A 23,070-nucleotide genomic window follows, 5' to 3' on the forward strand; every position below is an offset into this window, starting at 1 on the left:
CAATGGAATTTTTTTCAAAAGTAAGATCTTCCCAAGAATAAATGTACATTTTGTTTTATAATACCAAAAGAAAAAAAAATCTGGAAATTATAGTGAAATCATTACTATTTGACTTTTATAAATGAATTACATGTTTTGTTTTCTTAATTCAGTTGATTATCATTAATCTTCTAATTGCCACTGAAGTCTAACAAAGTCAGAGAACAAATACCACGTGACAAATTATGCAGAAAGAAAACAAGGAAACAAAACTGCTACTTACAGACTTCCTCTTCGGGGAAGACTCAGCTCCTTCTGCGAAAGAAAAGAAAAACACATATAGAAGATGTTACATTAACCTTAGACTACCAGGATCTTAACCAGACAAACATAAAATGTACCATCCTTCATTATACTAGATTTGGGGTTCTCTATACTGAAAAGATTTTGATGCCATAATTGCATACTGAAGCCCTCCTTACACTGTTCTCTTTACACACTGTGTTTAAGGTATAAACACAGCTTAACTGAGGAGGGCAAAAAACATCAATTCTCCTAGAGCAAAATACTAAGTTGAGTACTATGGCCCTGTAATTGAGCATAAGGAAAATCTGAAGAACAAAAGGATTTCTCTGAACAGGAAAAATAGATAAAAGTAGTAGGAGAAATTTTGAAAGATTACAATTAAATCAAAGGTGAAATGAAAAGGGCAATGAAATCAGACTACCTTGTCCTCAAAAGAAACAAATTCATGCAAATTAGGATGCTTACCAAATATTTTACTTCGTTATTTAAAATAAAAGATGGTGTCAAAGGATTCCTTCTGGTATTATTTCTCACAACGAATGTAATTTATTGCTTAAGATATTTAAAAGTAGGTTAATGAACCTCTAAAATGTAACCAGATGGCCACAACAATTACCAGAGGGTTTCAGAGTTTGAAAAGGAGGTTCTCACACTTATCTCAAATTAGCATCATTATCTACCTAACCACAGAGCTTTGGAAAAGAACCAACCAAACAACAACAACAACAAACCACCCAGCCAACCAACAAACATAGCAAACAAGTTCACTAAAAAAAGAAATAAACAGGGATTCAGAAAAACTCCTACCCAACAATTACATAGAGACCCTAATTAAAGAACAGGAAGCAATGAGTCATGTGGCTACTTGAATGTGAAATGAAGTATCCTACAAATCCCAAAGGTTTGATCAAATTGGGTTATTCTTTCCCATAAATGTCATTTATTTTTTGCCTCCCAGGGTGAGCATTATCATTTGAAAGATGTTTCCCTCCTAACTTCGAACTCTCCTTTCCTGTCCCTTATTGGATGTTGAAATGTTTGCTGCAGACAGCAGCCTTGGTATCATTTCTAAAAAGTGAAATTTACTCCAGCTCATCTTGCAGAGTGGCCTTTAGAGTATCTGATCAGAGCCAACCAAAGCAGAGGATGCCCTCCCTATTTACCAGCAAACACGTTTCCAAATCAAGTTATGATAATTGCATCACTGCTTAGTAATAGAAAGAACAATCAATAATTAGCTCAGAATTTCTTTTCAAGGGTTGCAGTGTTGAAGGATGTTTTAGTTTTTGCTCTTCTTGTTTGGTTTTTCTTTTTTTCTTGAATCCTTGAATTAGTCACAAAAAAATTATAGTTTGTGCTGACCCTGGCACTTTGATTCTGAAACCTAAATATACCTGCATTTACTCAAAGCCCTAATGACAAGAGGAAAGTTTCTGACCAGGACAGTATTCTTTGGGAGCTGAAATGCAAACCAAATACCAATGAGTAATTTTTTACATGTGTATCTTTGGTTATGCCTGTCACTAGAAATTGGTTTTACATTCGGGTTGAAAAAAGAGAACTCCCTAGAAGGAATTCCTCACTGTATTGTTTCTTTTAAAAAGGAACTGAGAGCTAGCTGCTACATAGCAAAAGGCCTAGAGTCCAAAAGGGTAATACTGCTCTATCCAATAAGATGATCTGACAGCAGCACAGAAGACATCAGAAGTATTATCATTAATAAGAAAAAAAATGATAAATCAGATGGGATTTCAACTATCTTTTTTTTTTAATTGGTTGTTCACAACATTACAAAGCTCTTGATTTCAACTATCTATGCAAATAGACCACTAGGAAGATCTAAGAGAGACAGGGCCAAATGAATGACTCAAGTAGTTCACTCAATCAAATCCCCTCAAATGACCCGACCATAAACTGTTTCGCTCTAAGAAAAAGCTGCTGAAACTGCAAGATAACAGATAAAAACCAACTCTGTTTTTAATCAGAAGTCTTTCCAGTAGTTCTAGAATTATGAGTTCTAAACAAGGAGAAAGGTTACAGTGGTAACCTAGCCCTGCTCCTCCCCGGGACGGCAGCCAAGATTCCAAGATGAGGAGCAGAGGACATTTAATAGGCCAGTGTCAACTGACCTGAAGCCACCACACTAACCAAGCTGAAGGAGCTAATCCACCTGACGGCTCCAATGTCAGGCTCAGGACTGGAAACTCAATTTGGTAGCAAATTGGAATCAGATGTGATGGTAATAAAGTGAGAGAAATGAATGTGCCGTGGCCAAGACCTTGTGAACAGTAGCTGCGAAAGTCTGCAAATACCAGGGGGGCTAAGCAATCGCAGGCTGAGCAGAGAGCAGTGACTGCCCTAATGTATGGAGACTGCATGCTGATAAATCTGCACTGGTCAGACATAAATGAACAGCACCAAGGCACTTTACTGCCAAACCCCTATTGTACTCTGTGTATGTGTCCTTATTTTATTTGCTTAATGTCAGGATAAAGTCACTAACACATACTTGGATAATTAGATAAGACATGCGATATGAGTCCAGGTCAAAAACTCAAGCTTGTGTTTGAATTATGTGGAACATGTATTCAGAATTTAGTATCAGGCAAGAATTGAAGGCGAGAAGAAAAGTGAGGGAAAAAGGGACAAGAAGAATTTATCTGAACCAAACAACATGCTAATTATTAGGTTATCACTAGATTAAATACATTCTTAAATTTTAAGATTAAAAATTTTTAATTTATTTTCACTGATATCGATTACTCACTGACTTTTAGTGTTTTTCTAGAGTTACTGTTGATCATTATTCGCCTAATAGTATTTCCTTTGCCTTCTTTCTAAAAGTGTTAACAAATATTTACATTGAAAATAAAGGTGAAGTAAAATCAATGTTGTCTGAGAATTCTGGGGTTTTCTAGAGCTTCCCTGACTGAGGAGGGATGGGCGTGTTGGCATACACCTGTGTCCCAGCACAGGTGAGATGAGGCAGAAGGACCTCTTGACCCCAGGAATTCAAAGCCATCCTGGCAACAAGAGAGAGACCCTACCTAAAAAAAAAATATATATATATATATATATATATATATATATATATATAAGCAAACCAAAGGTTTCCTGAAATCCAGGAAGAGAATTCACAGAGGGTCCAAGATGACAAGAAGAACCAAATGATTCTGATCCTTTCCTTAGCCATCCTTAAGAAATATTTTTGTTTCATTCATGAAGACAGCAGAGAAAAACTATAAAGTTTTATATTTCCAAGTCATTTTCACAGTGGACATTTAAAAATACTATATGTATTTAATAGCTATACATATACAAATAAAACAACACGTATACTATTTTACACATAAATGCCACAAGTGTTTAGAGAATATCATTTTTTTAAACTTTGTATGCTTTAAAAGATAAAGAATTGCAGGAGTCCAAATAGTATATGTACATAAGTCCCCCCTTCCAATGATGAAGCTTAATTCTTTACGCCCTGGGAGCAACAAGGGACTTAGTGACTTACCTCCATAGAACAGAGTATGGAAAGGGAACAATAACAACATCATGGCAGAGACACTGCAGACACTAGCTGGACCAGGTGATTACATTAGCATCACCATAGCTGTCAGGCTGACACTAGGTACACCTTGATATATGATGAGAAGACATTTCATCCTGAACTATTCTCCCTAAAACCCCTTAACTCCATTCTAACCATGAAAAAGCATCAGGCAAACCCCAGTGGAGGGTCATGTACAAAATATCCAACCAATACCCCTAAAACTGTCAAGGGTGTGAAGAAAAAAAAGCAAAAACAAAAAAAAAACAGACAGATCAAAGACTCTAAGGAGATAAGAAAACTAAATGCAATGCTGTATCCTGGATTGGATTCTGGATCAGAAAAAGAACATTAGAGGAACACCTGGTAAGAAAAGTCTATAGTGAATTGTTTAGTCTTTTGCCAATGTTAATTTCATTGTTTTGATAAATATATGAAGGCTATGTAAGGTGTTAACATTAGGCAAGCTATCCTGCAGTTTTTCCATGAATCTAAAATTATTGCTCTTTTTTTTTTTTTTCTTTTTTGAGACTGGGTCTCACTAAGTTGCTTTGAGACTTGCTAAGTTGCTGAGGCTGGCCTTGAACTTGCAATTCTCCTGCTTCAGCCTCCCAATTCACTGGAATTGCAGGTTTGCACCACTGTCTATAGCTTCAAAACTTTTTTAAAGAGTCTATTAAAAATGGGGTGGGGGGAGAGGGAGAAAAAGGCTAGAACTGGATGGAAAATGGAAGAGATAAATATCTAAAGACGATAAGCTTATTTTAAGGGAATATTTAATAACAACTTTGGGGAGGCTATAGAAATAATCTAGGTGAGAAACGACTGTGGTTCAGACCAGCAGTGAAGATGTTGAGAAGCAGTCAGATTTTTAGATATGCTTTCACAGAATTTACAAAAGAACTGGATACGGAGCATGGAAGAAAAAGCATGGAGGAGTCAAAGATTTCTGGCCTAAGTAGATGAAGTCTGAGGGAAGAAGAGATTTGCTTGGACATGTGACATTCAAGAAGTCCATCTATACAAGAATGTAAAGTAGAAACTTCCAAATAGGCAATTGGACCCACCAATCTGGGTTCAGGGAAGAGGTCAGGACTGGAGAGAGATTTCGGAGTCACCATCATCTAAGCCGGTGTGGAAAGCAATGAGAAGAAGAGAAGAGAGAGAAAAAGCAGAAGGGAGTCCTGTGCACACAGGCCATGGCACCTCACCACTGAAGCAGTGGGAGGGTGGTGCTCCACATTGCCAAACACTGCAGAGTCCTTCAAAACAAAGGAAACTGAAGGAGGTTGACAAGCATAAAACCTATCATGGGGACAGATGCCAACACTCTTGAAGGTGACATGATGGCTGGCTATGCTGTCAGAAAAAGTCAAGAATCAGGGAATGAAAGGCAGAAAATATGGCTACATCCAGAAAACAGCCCAGTTAGGACACACTAAAGGGACACACTCCAGTGGATCTTTCCCTCCATGAAGCACCTCTGACTGTCCCCACCTCATTACCTGTGGCTCCCTGCAGGTCCCTGTGAGTATGGGCACGATCCCACCTGGGCCCCCATGCCAGCTGCCGAACAGGCATGCAAACAGTATCCTGGCTCCCCTCCTAGGACAATGGGAAGCAGGACCAAGATGACCAAAACCCATGCTCTGGGAGCCCCTCCAAAAAAGGGAAGGAGATCTGAAAGTTGGGCAACTTGCCTCCCCATTTCCTCCCACAAAAACCCTGAAAACAAACAGAATGGCAATGTCCAGCATGTACAATCTCCTCACCACTGTTCACAAGCCAGTAGATGAAAACTTGCTGCACGTCCCCATAATCATCTTCCCTCAGTTCCTGGCTGCTCCACCTTCTCACCAAGGGTCAGCACAGGCACTCTGAACCAACAAACTATTAATTTAGGGAGAGCACTCCAAGGGCCGAGATGTGCAAGTCAGTGTATCAGGCTCTATTGGGGACACGTAAAGGGAAAGAAACCAACATAAAATGCATCTAAAACCTAGATGGAAAAACTACACACACAATGTGAATTAGAAGAGCTATCAGTAGGTGTAAGATTATGCCCTATGACCTGAATGGGTGAAAGCTAACAGGGGAGAGAAAACAAGAGGAGATGAGTTAATTGAGCTCAAGCAGTTGTTCTGAACACTGGCTAATTCAGCTAAAGGAGTGATTCTAAAACCTGCCTACATATTAATGTCACCCAGGGAGCTTTTTAAAATGTCATTGCCTGAGCACCACCCCTAGAGATCTAGAGAAAGAGTTTGTTTGCATAAGTTGCTTATTAGAGGGTAGCAATATTAAATCTCTCTAAGGACTATTAATTTGCATAAACCTTTGGATTTTTTTTTTTTTTACAGAATATTAATTTTCTAGGCTGCCATTATGGTAGTGAAGTTTGAGGTTCTTAGTCATTTCCTCTGCAAGTGAGGTAAGGGGAAGTACTCCTGTCGTCATGTCATTGGGAGCAGGGTAGCTCATATAGCCTCGAGGTCCCTGAAGAAATGCCTGGGACCATATTTTTCTGGTCTCTGTTTCTGAGACTCACTTGTGAAGACAGAGCAAAGCACAGAAGTTCATACCAATGAAGCGGATCTTATATGCAAGCTTGGTTCTGAATCAGAGCAGAAAGCTTTCAACAACTTTTGAAAAATCCAATAAGCAGCCCATAAAGCACATAAGTTCCCAGTAAAGCAAAGCTGGAAAATCTGTAGAGAGCTCTCTATAGAAATGCTGAAACATTCAAACCATTCAACCTGTAACACGCCAGCAAAATCCCTAGGGGAAATGTGAGGTGAGTGAAGAATCCTAAATCTCCCACTTTGTGCAGATTTTATTTCATTCTATTTTTGTATCTATTTTCATTAAGGACTCTAATATATTGATTTGTGCTAATAAAGCAAAACAAAATAAACCATAAAAGGTTCACACAAAATGCTTGCTGAGCTTTTATATAAATTTTACTTCATTAAAGCTACATACCCATTTTCTTGAAAAACAGAGAAACAAATATTCTTCTTTCCATGAGGGTTTGTTCAGCCATGAACTCAAATAAATAGGTATTGTTCTCATGACTTTGACACTGGTCTCATAAATCCTTCACACAGACAAAGTTTCTGAGTCACAACATAGACATCTATTTTGGTCTTGTAAGAGCTTGTTGTTAAGAGAGTCAATGAAATTCTCGTAAGAGAATCACCTAGCTGCCTGGATAGGATGCTGGAATTTCTAGGGAAAACCCAGAGGAGAATAACAATAGATCAGAGGCACAAAGCCATGAGATGATGGAATCAAAACTTGAGCCTACATCATCCAGCTCCATATTTACCTGCTATACCGTAAAAAATACCAGAGGATGGGGTATTAGTCCACTTTCCATTGCTATAACAAATACCTGAGGCTAAGTAATAAATAAAAGAGGTTTATTTAGCTCACACTTTTGGAGGATGGAAGTCAAGTGAGGCAGCCCCATCCTTGTTCAGATTCTGCTTAGGGCTCCATAGGTAGATGGGATCACAATAGTGGCAGGACACCCTGGGAGATCAAATGGAGAGACAGGAAGCCAGAGGGATTCTGGGCCAGGCTTGCTCTTTTCATAACAATGTACTCTTACAGGAACTGGGGTCCTGCAAGAACTACCTAATCCCTTTGGAGAATGATGTCCCCTAATTACCTCTGACTAGGTCCTATCTCTTAAAGGTTCCACTACCTCCCAACACTGCCACATGGAGGACCAAGTTAACAACACACAATCCTTTGGGTGACTGCATTCAAACCATATCCAAACCATACCAAGTGGGACACAGTGGTAAGGAGAGGAGGAGTTGGAATTACACAAACAGGGAGGGTTGGCATTGATCCTACTAACAACAACAAAAAGTAAAGGACTGCTTCTCCCCTAAAGAGGAAGACAGGTGCAGGTGGAAACAGGTATCTTTGCTTTTTTTTAAAGAAGGGCTAAGTAAAACAAAGCTATTCACTTGGAGTTCTGTAGTTTCAGTAACACAGAGGACAAAAGTCTTCTTCCAAGGGTGAAAGCAAGGGCACATTTGGGGATTAAAGCAAGCAAAATGGGTTTCCTTTATTCAATCACACACCTTTTAGTAAAGGTTGACATGGCAGGTGCTGGGCCAGGCACTGGGGATAAAGGGCTTTACTCGCTGTAAAATGCAGTGTGAAAAGGCCTGGAATAGAGGTCTTTTCAAAGTATGCACTAATACTGAGGGTGTGGGGATGATCAGTTGTCTTTGAGGAGGGTCAGGCTATTTCTTGCTCTAAGATATTCTCTGTTATGTGTGATTAGCAACGCTGGTACAACTGACACTGTTCCCAACCTCCAGACTAAGCGCCGGATTAAGTTAAGCTAATGACAAAGCTCATTTTCTTGGTCAGCATTAACCCCAGGAAGCTAATGGCAGCCACAAGGACGGGCAATAAGGTGGCAGAGGAGGACAGGGAGAAATGGGATTTTGGATGATACCTTTGAAACAATGGATCCAGCCTTGCCTAGCAGATATCTGGACTTCAGGGATTCATGAGCCAATCAAGTCTCTTTGTTGTTTAAACCAGTTTAACTGGTGTTCTCTGTTCCTGGGGATTGAAAAGTTCCTGAGTGACACAATACTTGTGTTTACTCTTTCTCCAGCAATGTCTGGGAGTCAGCCAGGCAGCCTGAGAATAGGTGAGGAAAGAGCCACTGCAGAAGAGAAAATGGATGACATCAGGTAGCAGACACAGCTCTGAGGGAGCTCAGTATGGCCAAGACACAGCAGAAAGACAACAAATATTAAAGGAATACGGAGGCAGGGACAGGGTCAGATCATGGATGGTTTGTGGGGATAGAGTGCCTGCATCCTATAGGAATAGGCACTCACAGAACATTTAAACAGGAGAATCAGATGGCCCAATCCACACTTGTTAAAAGGATCACTCTGGCATTAGGGTGTTGTACCTGGGAAGCATGGTTGAGGGCCAGGACAAAAGATGAGGCATTGGGAAGCAGGAGGAGAGGCAGGCTAAAGAGAGCAATGCACAACACGATCCATGGGTGGTCAAAAGTGATGCTGGCACTTGTGTGAAGGCTGGAACCACCACAGTCGAGCCAAGGGCGGGTGCCACAGAGATGAAGAAAGGGGCTTTCAGATACCAAAAACACTGAAAGTCTTTCAGAAGTTAAATGATGGAATCTGAATGTGGATGAGGGGATGGGAAAACTGTCTATGCTAAACCACAGTGTCCCTGATGGGCAGGAGCACGAGATAAAGTTGCAAAGTAAGATAAGAGCAAAGCCAGGTTCCCATGTCTTGCCTGCATGAAGTTAAACATCACTAAGGGAAACTAAAAAGATGCATACCTTAAAATTTAATACAAATGATCAGAACTGTTTTTCTTTAGTGAACTCACCTACCTTCATCAGCTAAGTAATGCAGTCTAACATTCATTGCATAATGGCATACATCATTTTGTTTCATCTTCAATATTATTCCCATTTTACAGATGAGAGAATGAGGGACAGACAGCTTAAGTAACTCACACAAGGTCACAGAGCTGATACATGCCTCAGGTTGTCCTTGACTCTACGTCTGTCTATCTGCATTCAGAGTATTTGAATTATTTTTCGTCACCAAGTAATGATTTGGTATATTTGCACCAGAGACCCCTGCGTGTAGGCTATCAAACTGCAGAGTTGGTAGCACACTGCCAATTACTCATGGAAAGGAGAAATACAACACAGATCTTGGCAGCTCCTTCTAAGCAAATTTCACACTTAAATTGTTTTTATAGACTCTGATTTTATTTGAAGCAAAGTCCTGCAAATACATTGCTTTTAACACACATTTTTGTCAAGCACAAAAAGCGTAACAAGCCAAATAATCAGCTAACCCCAAGTAAATGAGCACATGAAACAAGCTTCCTTTCCAGTCAATTATTACAGCTTTTGATGCTTCCCAAAGGTTATACCCTTGATGTCAAAAAACCAAGCTTAGGAATGAGATACTTGTATACGCGCTGTCTTCCAAGCCAGTACCACAAAGGAAATCTGTCCCCAAAGTCAAAGTTCAGGGGGTTTTCTGAGTAGTAACTAATACAAGTGTGACTAACAGCCCTAGTTTATTAAGTATTCAGTATACACTAAGTGAAATGCATTTAGTATCTCAAGGTCAACAGCCTCCAGCCCACAGTAACATATTTTGTTTAGTCACTTTGTTCTCAAAGAACAAAAGGACTCTTTCAAGTGAAAATTTCTGTCTTTTTTGAAATTAAGGAAACTAGTTTTGATCATATTACAGAAGCCAGCCCTTACAACAAAAGAAACTAAAATAGAAACACATAATAGAGCAATTGAACTTAAAGCTAACAAACATCCTTAAATCAACAGTCAATCATACCCATCTTCCACAAGACAATGCTGGAAAAGTATCCTTGAGAAATCTTCTTATCCTAAGACTCAGTTTCCTAAATTATAAAATGAGTTTAAGACAACTTATCTCATAGGGTGTTAGAATTAATGACAATGCAGGTATGCTTGCAGCATGGTTCTGAAACCTAACACCATCCTGGATATTAGCTATTCTTACTTAAATGCACCAGTCACATTCATTGAGGCAGCTGAGGCACAAGCAAAGAGTTCTGATAAATATGCATTAAACTAGTGAGCAAGTGGGCCTGACTCACACACTTCCTCCACATCTCAAGACGGAACCTGGACATGGTTCTGTAAAACAACTTGGAGTCTCAAAGCAGGTTGGGTGTCAGTAGAATGCCATAGCCCGCTATTAAATCAGTAGGAAGATTCTTTAGCAGAAGGAGATCATATACCATTGCTAGATATTTAGAACATAGCTGTCTTTGAGACAATGCAAATTTAGAGGTCCTTTGTAATCTCTATAAAATCAAGGCCATCATGAACAAATTTTATGAATTTTTTTTTTCCCCTGGAACAGACATATGAAGTCTCTGGATAAATTAGTGTATCAACCCTGCCACTTAACTGTGTTTCTTGTTATTGGGGAAGCCCATGACCTACAGTGAGCTCAGATAAAAAGGCAAACACTGCACAGCTGTGCCCCACAAGGCTCTGCAATTCTTTCAGTTCTTCCATCCATTACCAGCAAATTACAGTAAATTCAAAATATTGATCTGCACACCCCTATATGGGAAGAAAGTTACCATCGACTTTTATTGCTTATTGTTGGGTCCAATTCCCTAGAATCAATAAAAGCTACAATGTTCATAAGCGTCTAAAAAGCTAGTTAATATAGTGGATATGAGACACCTTTTAGAATCACTATAAATCTATATGATTCTTCAACAGAAGAGCAGCAAACATCTTCAGTGTTCAGAAGCCTTATTTGATTTTAGAGTCTTCTCATTACGAGGAAAATGCCCTGGGAAAGAAGTATCAATGACAGGGAATAAAAACTAAACAATTAGAAATAACCCTGCTTAAAGGGGGCTTCATTTTTACCTTTTGGTTCCCTTGCATTGCCACACCCAAATCACTGTCAAATGCACAATCATTTACAAGTTGTGATCATTCTTAAAAGGCATATCTTAACAGAGATTTAAGATGAGTTCTTGACTATGCTTTCTAAGCCCCATCAAAAAAGGGCAGTTTGCCTAAAAACAACATTTCAAATGTCCCTAATTTAAAGAAACAATATCCTTTTATGAACCATTTTTTAAAAATCAGATAATAATTTCAAACGTTCCATTAAAATTACAGACAACTTTAATACAAAAAGAAAAAGGGTTTTTTTTTTTTAATAGAACCAGGAAACAGAATTGGATGAGACTATGTGACCAGTGATAGTGAATTTACTCTGCTGAGATTAATCATTTTTATTTACTAAGGACACCTCGTAGTTTATCTAACGGTCACTATTCTGAAAGCCTATTTTAGTGTAGAAATTTACTGGCAAATAAGCTCAAGGGAGCTCTTGAAGTGTTATATGAAGCTAATCCCCACAAGTCAACTTTTTTCTGGCCATTTCTCTCTATCTAAATGCAAAAGACGACACTTAAAATGTACATATAAAATAGATGAGAGCAATGGAAGATTAATGGCACACATATTCAAATAATCAATAATGTGAACTTAAGCCTCTAATAGTGTTGAAATTTATTGTAAAGAGATCACAGAATGAAATAAACAATTGGCTTTTAGAGGATATATTTCATTTAGTAACTAATAGATTCTGTTAACAGGTACAGCAACTGACATTTTTAAAAGTATTTTGCTCTCCAATATGCTGTTTTAAGTAACATCAGCTGAAAGTATTCTGGAGCTGGGAATGTCAAGATTGAAGAATATGGGCTGAAGTTGGACCCTTTATCTCCCACTTTCACTCCAACACCATTAGGAAAACTGGTGCTACCATGGATACCCCTGCCGTGATAAAACTCAACTTTGTTCTAGAAACTGCCAGATACTATGCAACACACTTTCTCACACAGAATATCTTAGAAGCTTTGCCCCTATGCTGCAGTTATAGGCAGGATCACCACCATTTTTTTCAGGCAGGGAAACTGAGTCTTGGAAAAGTGACATCATGACTGGCCTAATATCAGTGGCCTTACATTTGAGAGCAGAGCAAAGACAAAAGTAGCCTAGGCCCTTGAAGACTCCATTGTGATAGTGCACCAACCCTCAGCAAAAGACATTTTTATTTTAAATATGAAATTTATTAAAATTCCAAATGTTTAAAGCTGCCATTAGTTGAGTTTTCTGTCACTTGCAGCTAAATACATTCCTAAGTGATACTCTCCAAAGGTCCTTAGCACTGAACTTGGCAAGTCAGTTTGGGATTTGCAAAAGGAAAAAGGGGTATTCAAATTGGATTCAAATGCATACCACAACAACCTTGGAACCATGAAGGCTGGTGCTTGTTACCCAAAGAAAAGCACTAAATATCGATGACTAAATGCTCCTTAAATTAGTTGACAACAAAATGCTCGTTAAATTAAGCATAGGTTCTATAAAGAACAATAGCCTTGGAAACAATGATTACAGATCTGTCAATTTGTTTCCTTTTTCCAAAATATATTTGGGAGGATTGCATACTGTGTGTTAATGACTTTGAAGTAAACCAAAGAGACTCTTAGCTTAATGGCATCACATTTGTGACAGTTAATTAGCAGAAAATATTTCAGTGCAGGGAGGTTTTTGCCTTTTTTTTTTTTCTTTGAAAGCATCAAAAGCAATAAAAGGCTTTGGGGTTTTAATTGCTTCTACTCAGAGACTGAATACTGTTCTCATTGCAAAAACAGAATCCTTCCTTCAAAGTCAAAATGATCCCTCGTGATTTCTATGGATCACAAAGAGTACAACTGGGGTAGACATTTAAATATGAGACCTAAGAAAAATTTTACAAGGTGGGCTCTGATTTTTGTTAACAATAATATAAAGTGATTTCCAAGAAGGAAACCCCTTCCCTTATCACATGCGAATTCAGCCATCTGCAGTTGAGGGATGGGCTGGATGGTTTTCACTTTGGTTTCTATTATACAAATTGGGTTCTTCCTTGGAAAAATAACAAAAATATACTAGAATCATATTGGACTCACGTGCTTTCCTGAATTACACAGAAGGGATGTATTTTTACAATTAATTCCACTGGATTACCTTGTAAATCTGAAATTGATAGTTTATTTTGGACTCAATTTTTATAGAATAAAAGTAAAAGCACACAAAAGAATGATAAAAATAGAAGACAAAATAGTATAAACAAAGGGGAGAATCAACATCAGAACAAGAGAACTCCTAACAACCAAGGTTTCAGGCAGCCTAAACTATCATTCAAAGCCACCTTATTTAGACAAGTTGATGAATTTGTAGTCATGCTTTTAAATGGTTCTGTAACTTGTAAGGCTACAAAAAACGAAAACTGAATTATACTGAGTTAAATTGTTTATCAATGAGGAAATAAAAACCATAGCTAGAATAAAATAGACTATTGAAAAACTGTCTTTTAAAAAGAAAAAAATCTAAATATTCAAGTCCTATATGTTAAATCCTATATGCTGATTGAATTAAGTTGCTAACCCATCTATCCTTAGGACCATCAGCAGAAATACACTGAGGTGCAGAACCTCAGAGAGGTGGATAGGAAGGATGGCTCAGAAGAATGGCATCTGTACGCCATAGGGAGTGAAGCCTCATTTTGCCATATGGCTTTGGGAAATTTACTTGCCCTCTCTGTGGCTTTCTTCCCTTGTTGGAAATTGAAGATTATCAGAGCTCATGGTGGTGTTGTGAGGATTAAGCAAAATAATACATGTAAAGCTAGAAAAGTAACCGCACACATAAAGCACTCTAATATTAGGTTATTATTCTATCTTAAATACACATATACAAATCTGACATTGAAACCCTAAGGTTTTGCAATTTGAAAGTATAAACTATTCAACTACATAATAAGTAGTTATGCTGATATCTCTTCAGAGCATCAAAGGGCAGATAAAAATGAGTAATAAATTTAAATATTCTAAGCCTACTTCAATGAAAGCTTAGAGACTCTCTTCTATTCCTGTATTCATGATACACCCAGGTGCTTTCCAATATGAGTTCTGCGACTTAAAATTAAGCCAATATGCATTACCTAAGCAATTGCAATTGTTGTTTATCAACCATGAAGTCCACCTCTTAATGAAAAACAAACTTTTTAAAAAGCCAGATTGCGGGCTGGGGTTGAGCCCCAACCTCAGAGGTAGAGCACTCGCCTAGCATGTGTGAGGCACTGGGTTGAATCCTCAGCACCACATGAAAATAAAATAAAGGTCTTGTGTCCACCTACAATTAAAAAAATAAATGTTTAAAAAAAGTCAGATTGCATTTTGATCCATACACATACTAAACAGATTGGCCTATGTTCCACATATTCTATAGCTGTGTATTTTAAGCAGATCCTTTTCATCTAAAGTAGCTTTCATTCAAGCATAAGAGACAAAGTATTACTTGCTATGACCAGGAACAATATGCTAGATTTCTTACCCACTCTGTTTGCATTCTGTTATTTTTCTCTGTCCACCTTTCATCAATAAATAACAGTGTTGCTTTAACTAAAAAGTGTGGAAAATTCTGATTGAATTTTCCACTTCAAAGTACACAAAATCATTTCATCTAACATGCTGTGTTAGAAGATCTATGCTCCATTCTGACCTCCTGTTGCAGTCTATTTCAAGTATTGGTGATGCACCGTATCACTGCATGCCTGGCGAAGTAGAGTAAACATATTGACTGAGAAATGTTTTGAAAACCCCCTATTCTACACAGATCCAGCTACTGTCAAAAATCACAAAAATGTTTGCATTCTGTCTGCGCAAGAGCATGACAGAGCTCTAGGAGAAATTCCCACAATAAATAAAGCCAGCTTCTTACAGAACATACCATCTGAGCAGGATTGTGCAGGACTGCAGGGCTTAAGCTAAAGGGAAAGAGATGCAAGATCTAGCCCAAATAACAAGCTTAGAGGTGTATGAGAGAAGACGTTATTAAGCGTGCTCTTCCTTTAACCTATTTGCAAGGTTAAAATAAAATTTAGCAGAAGAGATTACCACTGCTAGTGAGAAGGCACTACTCACCCGGCGGCCAAGGAACTCATGGAGAGAAAGGTAATGTATTGATTGACCTTTCCTTCCAATTGCCATCTAGGCGGCTAGCTGTCTTTTTTCATTTGGGGGATATGACAGCTGACCCAGCTTATTTTCCTGGACTGGCAAACTAGGACAGTCCTTGGACAAGTTAGGCAGCTGAGAACAGTATACTCCTACAATGAAGAACGTGACAACATGAACACTGTTCTAAGTAGGAAACCCTGAGCCATAATGTAAAGGCTTCTGGGTTGAATCTCTTCCTTCCCCCCACTGCAAGTTTCCTAGTTCCTTATTAGAAAGCAGAGGGAAAGGCATTTTTCAGGGTACAGAATGACAGCCCAAAACATTTTGCATAGTTCTTATAATAAAGAGCAACAGGATCTATTTACCTCAGCATTTCTCCAAAGTGCCTTAGAACTTTGTTAATAGGTATTATTCGACAAGAACTTAAAAGTTCCTTGGCAAAAGGTTCTGCGTTCAGGTATGCTTAAGAAAAAATTTTATATAGCTCAGAGAACTGACTTACTGTGAGATCTCAAAATGTTTATAATCTCAGCATTGTATCTGTTAAGAGCAAAAGTGTAATCTGTAATGTTCTCCAAATCAATGGGGCCATAAAACATTTTGGGGAAAAGCACTGCTCAGACACATATACAGAACATACTTTGAGAAAGTAGGTTTAGCTCAGTCCTGTTTTTACTAAAATGCTAGGATCACCACAAGAAAAAGAGAAACCAAATCATTGCCATACAATACACCAGTTTATTATACTGAGTAACTTTGAATTCATAGTCTTGAATTGCACTATGATGGAAGAGGCAGGTGGTCTTTGCTGTCATTCAATAAGAGTCCCCTTGTGCATCTCACAAGATTGCAGGGACAAATCTAAAAGAATACCAAACACAAGAGCTACAGAAACAAATGCATTGTGCACTACAGTGATGAAATCTCTAAAAAAATAAACACAAGGCATAAAAATACATGACCACCATACCATAGCCCTATAGTTCATGTGAAAGATAAACCTAGTAAACAATACAGTGACAGAATAACACAACTATGCTCTATTTATCAAGGGCCAAGACATCTTTGTTCCCTTTTCTCTACTGGAAAATTTCCTACTTCTTAGTCTTCTACTGAGTATGCAGATAATCACAAGAGACTATTTCTCAAAACAATATGAATGAGGCAATGAAACATGTTGTAAGTTTGGCTGGTCCTTCTTGCCCCATCTATGGCAGATCCCTCCTTCTCTTGCTGCTCCACTTAGATTGACAGCTAGCATGGATCTTTTTCTTCTTTGCAAGAGCTTATTACTTTTCATTTTATTTTATTTTTTATTTATACCCTTGGCATTGTTGACAGTTTTCTTTTAAACTCTGATTTTGTAGCTTACCCAACCTATTTTGATTGTTAGGGTAAGATCAATGGTCCCTTGTGATAGGGTCCATCCTGAGTGGAAGAGGAAGTCTCAGAAATAGAAGGTGGGTTCCTATAATTTTTCAAGTGGGCACTTTAATAACACTTTAATAAAAGAAAAAATAAACTAAGGCAAATAATATTTACTTCCAGTAAAAGGTAAGCTTCTTCCTTATCATAGCCTTTACGTAGAGATACTGAGTCATTCTGCTCTCTGCCTGAGCTAGGACTGGGTATTGTTGGGACCCAGAGTCAATCAGAGAAACAGGCAATACAAACAGATAAAGAGATAGCCAAGATCCTGGTGTTATCAAAGATCAAAAATTATGCTAAAGTACACAGTGGCAAATGCAGGTCAACAGGAATGAAGACATGAATAATTCTGATGAAGAAGTATAACTATAAGAAGGAACAAAACAGGGAAAAATTAGACTGAAAAATACAGCAAAATGAAATGAGCTGACTGTCTGGCAGAGCAAAACACAGGAAAGGGTCAGCAGAGTTTAACTTTAACATAAATTATCCACAATGAATCACCCAGGGGAAAAGAAAATAAAAAGCAAAACAAAAACACCAGTGTTTAAGATCTGTGGGACAGTATCAAACTGCTGAACAGAGATACATCCTGGGAGGAAAGGAGAGAAAATGGGGAAGAAGCTATATTGGAATAGAAGATGGCCAAGGATTTTCCAAAACTTGGTGAAAATCATCAATCCACATACCAAAGAGACTCAGTGAACCCAATGCATACAAGGAAAACTATACTTGGGCACATTATGGGCAAATCCCTTCCAGGAAGTAAGTAATGCATATGAGGCAATGGGAAGGGACACACATACACACACACACACACACACACATGCCGCACGCACGGGGGGGGGGGTGGTTGCAGAGAGAGAGAGAGACTTGAAAAAATGTTCCAACAGGCAATGGAGTTATAAAGACATTGAAACAAGTTATAAAAAGCAGCACTGGTGACCTCTGAGCTTGGGCTAGTATGTGTATCTGAGAGCTTTGGTTGCTCCTCAAACATTGCTAGACAACAAACTCCTTCCCAGAAGCAAGATAAGACTTGACCGGACTTGCCTGATGAAATGTCTAGGTTACTTTCTTAGAGTTGCTGGTCATGTTTTGATTTGCTTTTCTTTTTGACCAGGGGTGATGATGAACACAGGGACACACAGGATACAGAAGTCCATGAAGGCAAAGGGATGATTTTGATAGTTTTTAATAAACCCAGAAATCAAATTAGGTAACTTATACTTGATCTATCCTGTGATCATTTCACCTCTAAATTAAAACTATTTCCTATACCCTTTCTCCAAATAAATTGCTAATTCCATCTTGGCAAACTTCCTGTTATATAAATCTTTGGCTAGCACAACTGTAATGACTCTGAGAAAAGTCAACAAACATAATTCACTAGTGTTTTAAAGTACTGGGGAGAAAAATTTCCCCTGTAGACAAGAGATGTTGGGTTTTAAGAATTTATCAATGCAAACCAGATCTGCAAAGCTTAAAAAAAAAAAAAAAGGACAATCTACAGCCATAATATATTGAATGTGTCCAGTCTCATCTGTTATTCAAGGCCAAGCAGTACTGGGCCTGGTTGGTACTTGGATGGAAGAACACCTGAGAAAAAAGAGAAAGAGAACTGCATTCCTAAGTTAGGAAAGAGAAATAGGCCAAAATGAGAAACTGTTCCTCCCTGATATTTTTGGTCACAACTTTCAAGAACACTTAAATTTGCAATTTCAATAATTAAAATACTAAAAACCATAGTGATTGTAGTATTTGCACTTGATCATCATTTTATCTGTATTTTGAAACCCTATCCCACACTTTTCTTAAAAATAAAAGAAAACAGAAGCAATTGGCATTTTACCAGATAATCACCAAAAACTATTGGTGAAATTTTTTTTTATTGTATGTATTTTTAAAGGGTACAATGTGATAATCAAACACATTTTTATAGTGTGTAATGATTATCTCAGGCTAATCATCATCCTTAAATATAATTTTGTGTGTGTGTGTTGGCAGCCTCTGGACTCCTTTTTTTCTAGATGAAATATATAATATAGTCTTGTCAACTGTGATGGCCACCTTGCAGGTAATGCTGTTTTTTGATCTGGTGCTGGCTACGTGGGTAGGGTCACTTTGTGAAAGCTCACTGATATTTGTACTTTGTGCACAAAAATTACTAGTGAAAAAAAGTTTTTAAGATCTTTGGGATAATGTCAAAATATCTGCACTTTCTATAAATAGAGTTTCTTTGGTTTGGTTTAGTTTGCGGTGGGGGGCTAAAACTCAGGGATCTGTGCATGCTGGGCAAGTGGTCTACCACTGAGCTATACCCCCAGCCCCTCAAAAGAGTTTTGTTGCTTTGTTTTGAGGATTAGAGAAAGTGATTCTTCAAAAGACAGCTGGATAGCTGGATATACTTTCCTTCAAGTCTAATTACTAAATCCCTTGGCAAAGGGTCTGGCCACAAAACAAATGCTGTTATATTACTGGAATTGAATTTCAAAAATATTTTTTACACTGACATTTTCAAGTGCTTTAATACTGAGTTTAAATCATGCTATATAGACAGCATCATATAAAATAAGTGGAAGTCACTTTCTCCAAAATCACTTGGATGGGAGCTGGGCACGGTGGAACATGCCTGTAATCCCAGCGTCTAGGGAGGCTAAGGCATGAATTCAGAGCCAGCCTCACTATCTTAATGAGGCCCTAAGAAATTCAGTGAGACCCTGTCTCTAAATAAAATACAAAAAGGGATGAGGATGTGTCTCAGTGCTTAAGCCCCTCTGGGTTCAATCCCTGGTAACTAAAGAAATAAATAAATAAAATAAAAATCTCTTGGATGGGTCTGAGAAATGCTAGGCTAAAAGAAATGGGGTAAGCTGGATGGTCTTTTACTTTTCTTTGTTTTCCTAGAATATCCTGCTTTTTTTTTTTTTTTTTTTTTTTTTGCATTGATGGTGAACATGGTCAAACAGTCCATTGTTAAGGGAAAGCTAGGCATTTCATTAGAACTCAGTAGAAGTCAGAAATGGCCAGATTGCTATTGAGGTTTAGAAAATGGCCGAGAATAAAAAGGAAGAAACTCCAGGTCAAAGAGTTATAAATTTACTATTGTTGTATGACCAATGTGATTCTGCATCCTGTACAATCAGAAAAAATGAGAAACTATATCCCAGTTGATTCAAATGTCTGAATTGTCAAGATCATTATACTGTCATGTGTAACTAATAAAAAAATTAAAAAAAAATTTTATGCTGGGTGCAATGTCACACGCTTATAATCCCAGTGGTTCTGGAGACTGAGACAGGAAGATGGTGAGTTCAAAACCAGCCTCAGCAATGGTAAGGTGCTAAACAACTAAGTGGGACCCTGTCTGTAAATAAAATACACAATAGGGCTGGAGAGGTGGTTCAGTGGTTGAAGTTCAATCCCCGGTACAAAAAAAAAAAAAAATTAATGTAAGATGATGGATATATTTCTTTATAGTAATAATTTTACTGTTTACACACACAGATATATGCATCATAACATCATGTTATATTCCTTAACTCTACACAATAAAATTTATTTTAAAAATTTAAAAATTGGGCAATATATTAACATGCTCAAAATTCATACAGTATTGAAGAGGGATTTTTTTTAAAATCCCTTCTACCCCGTTTTCCATCAGTTCCTATACTCCTATCCCAGAGAGAATGATTATTTTTAGTTTTGTGTGTACTTGTGCAGAATTTATGGCAAATGTGCAGTATTTGACTACCTATGCCAATATAAGTATACGTTCTAATTCTCCTACTATTATTATAGAAAAGAAAATATATTAAGTCCATTATGTAGTCTTTATTTTTCCCTTTGGTGAGGATATGCTTCCATATAAAACAGAGCCATTCTTTTATATAGCTGCATGTTATTCCACAGCATGGGTGAAGTACAATTTGTTTACCCAGTTGACTGTTAAAAGATGTTTGGGCTAGTTCTAATCTCTTTGCTATTAAAATTTATGCTATAATAAATATAATTTTCCAGAATTCACTTCACATGTATGCTGGTATAGCTAATAGTTATACTACCTAAGAAGAGACTGGTGGTTTGAAATGTTCATATATATTTTCTTTTGATTAATATTGCCAATTTTCCCTCTCCACAGGTCGTACTTACATTCCTACCAGTAATTCTAGTAAGGAAAAGAAAAAAGCAATTTCTCCAGAAAGTGTTATCACACTTTTAGATTTTTGCTGATCTGATAGAAGAAACATGTCACAATGGTTTATTTTTATTTTTATATTTTGTAGTTGTAGATAAGACAGAATGCCTTTATTGCATTTGTTAATTTTTATGTGGTGGTGAGGATCGAACCCAGTGCCTTATGAATGCTAGGCAATCCCTCCGCCACTGAGCTACAGCCCTAGACCTCACATCAGTTTTTATTTGCACTTCCCTTATGAGGCTAGTTGAGAACCATTTCCTATGCATAAAAGTCATTTATTTGTATTTGCTTTGCTTTGAATTGTCTTTTGTGCCCTTTGTCCATTTTTCTCTGGACTTCTTAAGGGTCTAGTATTTCTGCTAATGCCAGTGGAGACAAAATCTTGTAGACGGGGATAGACAGGCATAGACCTCTGGGGCACAAACACTTTCAGAGAGTTCTGTAGCACTTGCTTAGGCAGCATAGAGTCAAGTGGCAGGAGAGTGGTATCTGCATCTAAGGATTTCTCTGGCACTTAAGGTAAAAGAGCATCAGCACTACTTGAGGCAAAACAGTAAAAATAAAAGGGATTGCCTTTCTTTTCAAACCCATAGAAGACATGCCTGGGACACTGCCTAACCCTCCAGATGGCAGTGGCCCAGAACAGGCATGATGGCTAAACTGTCTGATTCTGGCCTCAGGCTCACTACCTCTGTGACCTTGTGGGCGTTTCTGAACTTCACAGTTCTGTCCTGACCAAAGGCAGTGAATCATTGTGCACAAAGTCTGCTAGGAAGGTAGAAGAAGACAGTGTAAGTTAGCATTCAACATGCATCATGACATTCTTTTGGAGATGGAGAGAACTGATCACTTGGAATGTGGGAAAACACTCTTCTTCTGGTGTGATCCACACTGTGATAGTCTTGCCCTACAAAATAGCAAACATGGCCCATAGGAGTTGAAATTGAAGTCAGGGGTCCCACAAAGTTAAAGAACGAGTGGAGAAAAGAGGAAAATATCACCTATCGGATCAATGTAACCCTTTTGTTAATATCCAAATCCTGGTAGGTTATTTATTGGTCTGTTTGTTGGTTTTTGTCTAATGAAAACTTACAGCTCAAACTTTTATCCTTGGATATGGGGAGGTGGCCTTAAAATTCACTGTGAGAATTCTCTTTCTTTCATTAGTTCTCTTTACCCCTCAGCCAGTCAGAAGCAAATGAGGTAAAATCAATGAAAATTAAAGTTTTTTTTTTTTTTTTAATGACCGATACCCACAGCAATTTCAGAATGGTTTACATTTCTACTGTTTCACTTTTAAAATCTTATGTTTCATGATGCTGCTTTCCCAGTGCCTCATTTAGTGCACAGTAAAACTGACAGAAGGTTTTCTTCCTTCTTCCTTTGTTTGTCAAGGGTACCTGTTTCTTGATCTGGGTGCTGCTATTATGGGATTGTTCAGTTTCTAGAAATTCAGCAGGCCATATTCTTTGAAACTATACTACTTTTCAACAGCTAGTTTTGTACCCATGAATCCTCTTCTGGGAAACAAAACTAGTCTGAATCCATAAAAAGGAAGTAGCTGCAACTGCCAGGCCTGTGCCAACGGTACCATCTGTGGAAAGTATTAGCTTCTCCCGCCACCATGGTAGCTGTGTCCATCACTGCCAGGTGTGAGATTAAGAATAGGGATGAACCACATTTGAATCCTGGCTCCCTTTGACTAGCTGCGTGATCTTATGCAAATATTCAAGGCCACTGTGCTTCTGTTTCCTCCTCAGCAAAAAGGCAGTGAAGGTGTTTGAGGACAGACAGATGTGAATGGTGGGAACATGAGGTGAAGAGAATCATCTTATGAAATGGGCCCACTGTGCTGACCCCCGACACGGTTTCTTTTCCAAGAAGCAATTTATCTGCAGCCCTGCCTGACCTCAATGGATAGGACATGTCACATTCTTCAGCAAACTACCTATTGACTGCAGGAGAAATGCAGGCCCAAAATAAAGTC

The 23,070-nt window shown here is 38.1% G+C and overlaps 1 protein-coding gene across 10 annotated transcripts in view; it reads right to left on the minus strand.

The window, feature by feature from the left end:
• Mast4 (microtubule associated serine/threonine kinase family member 4) overlaps window positions 1-23,070 on the minus strand; it is a 554,645-nt gene that overhangs the window by 260,346 nt on the left and 271,229 nt on the right. For 9 of the 10 annotated variants that reach the window (XM_078015707.1, XM_078015703.1, XM_040273127.2 and 6 more), the window contains one exon: window positions 263-294. The exons of the other annotated variant lie outside the window; for it this stretch is intronic. In XM_078015707.1, the coding sequence (XP_077871833.1) occupies window positions 263-294 (32 nt within the window). The remainder of the gene's footprint in view (window positions 1-262; window positions 295-23,070) is intronic. 10 annotated transcript variants of the gene reach the window in all.

The sequence above is a fragment of the Ictidomys tridecemlineatus genome, chromosome 1, assembly GCF_052094955.1.
Source record: "Ictidomys tridecemlineatus isolate mIctTri1 chromosome 1, mIctTri1.hap1, whole genome shotgun sequence".
Lineage (NCBI taxonomy): Eukaryota > Metazoa > Chordata > Mammalia > Rodentia > Sciuridae > Ictidomys > Ictidomys tridecemlineatus.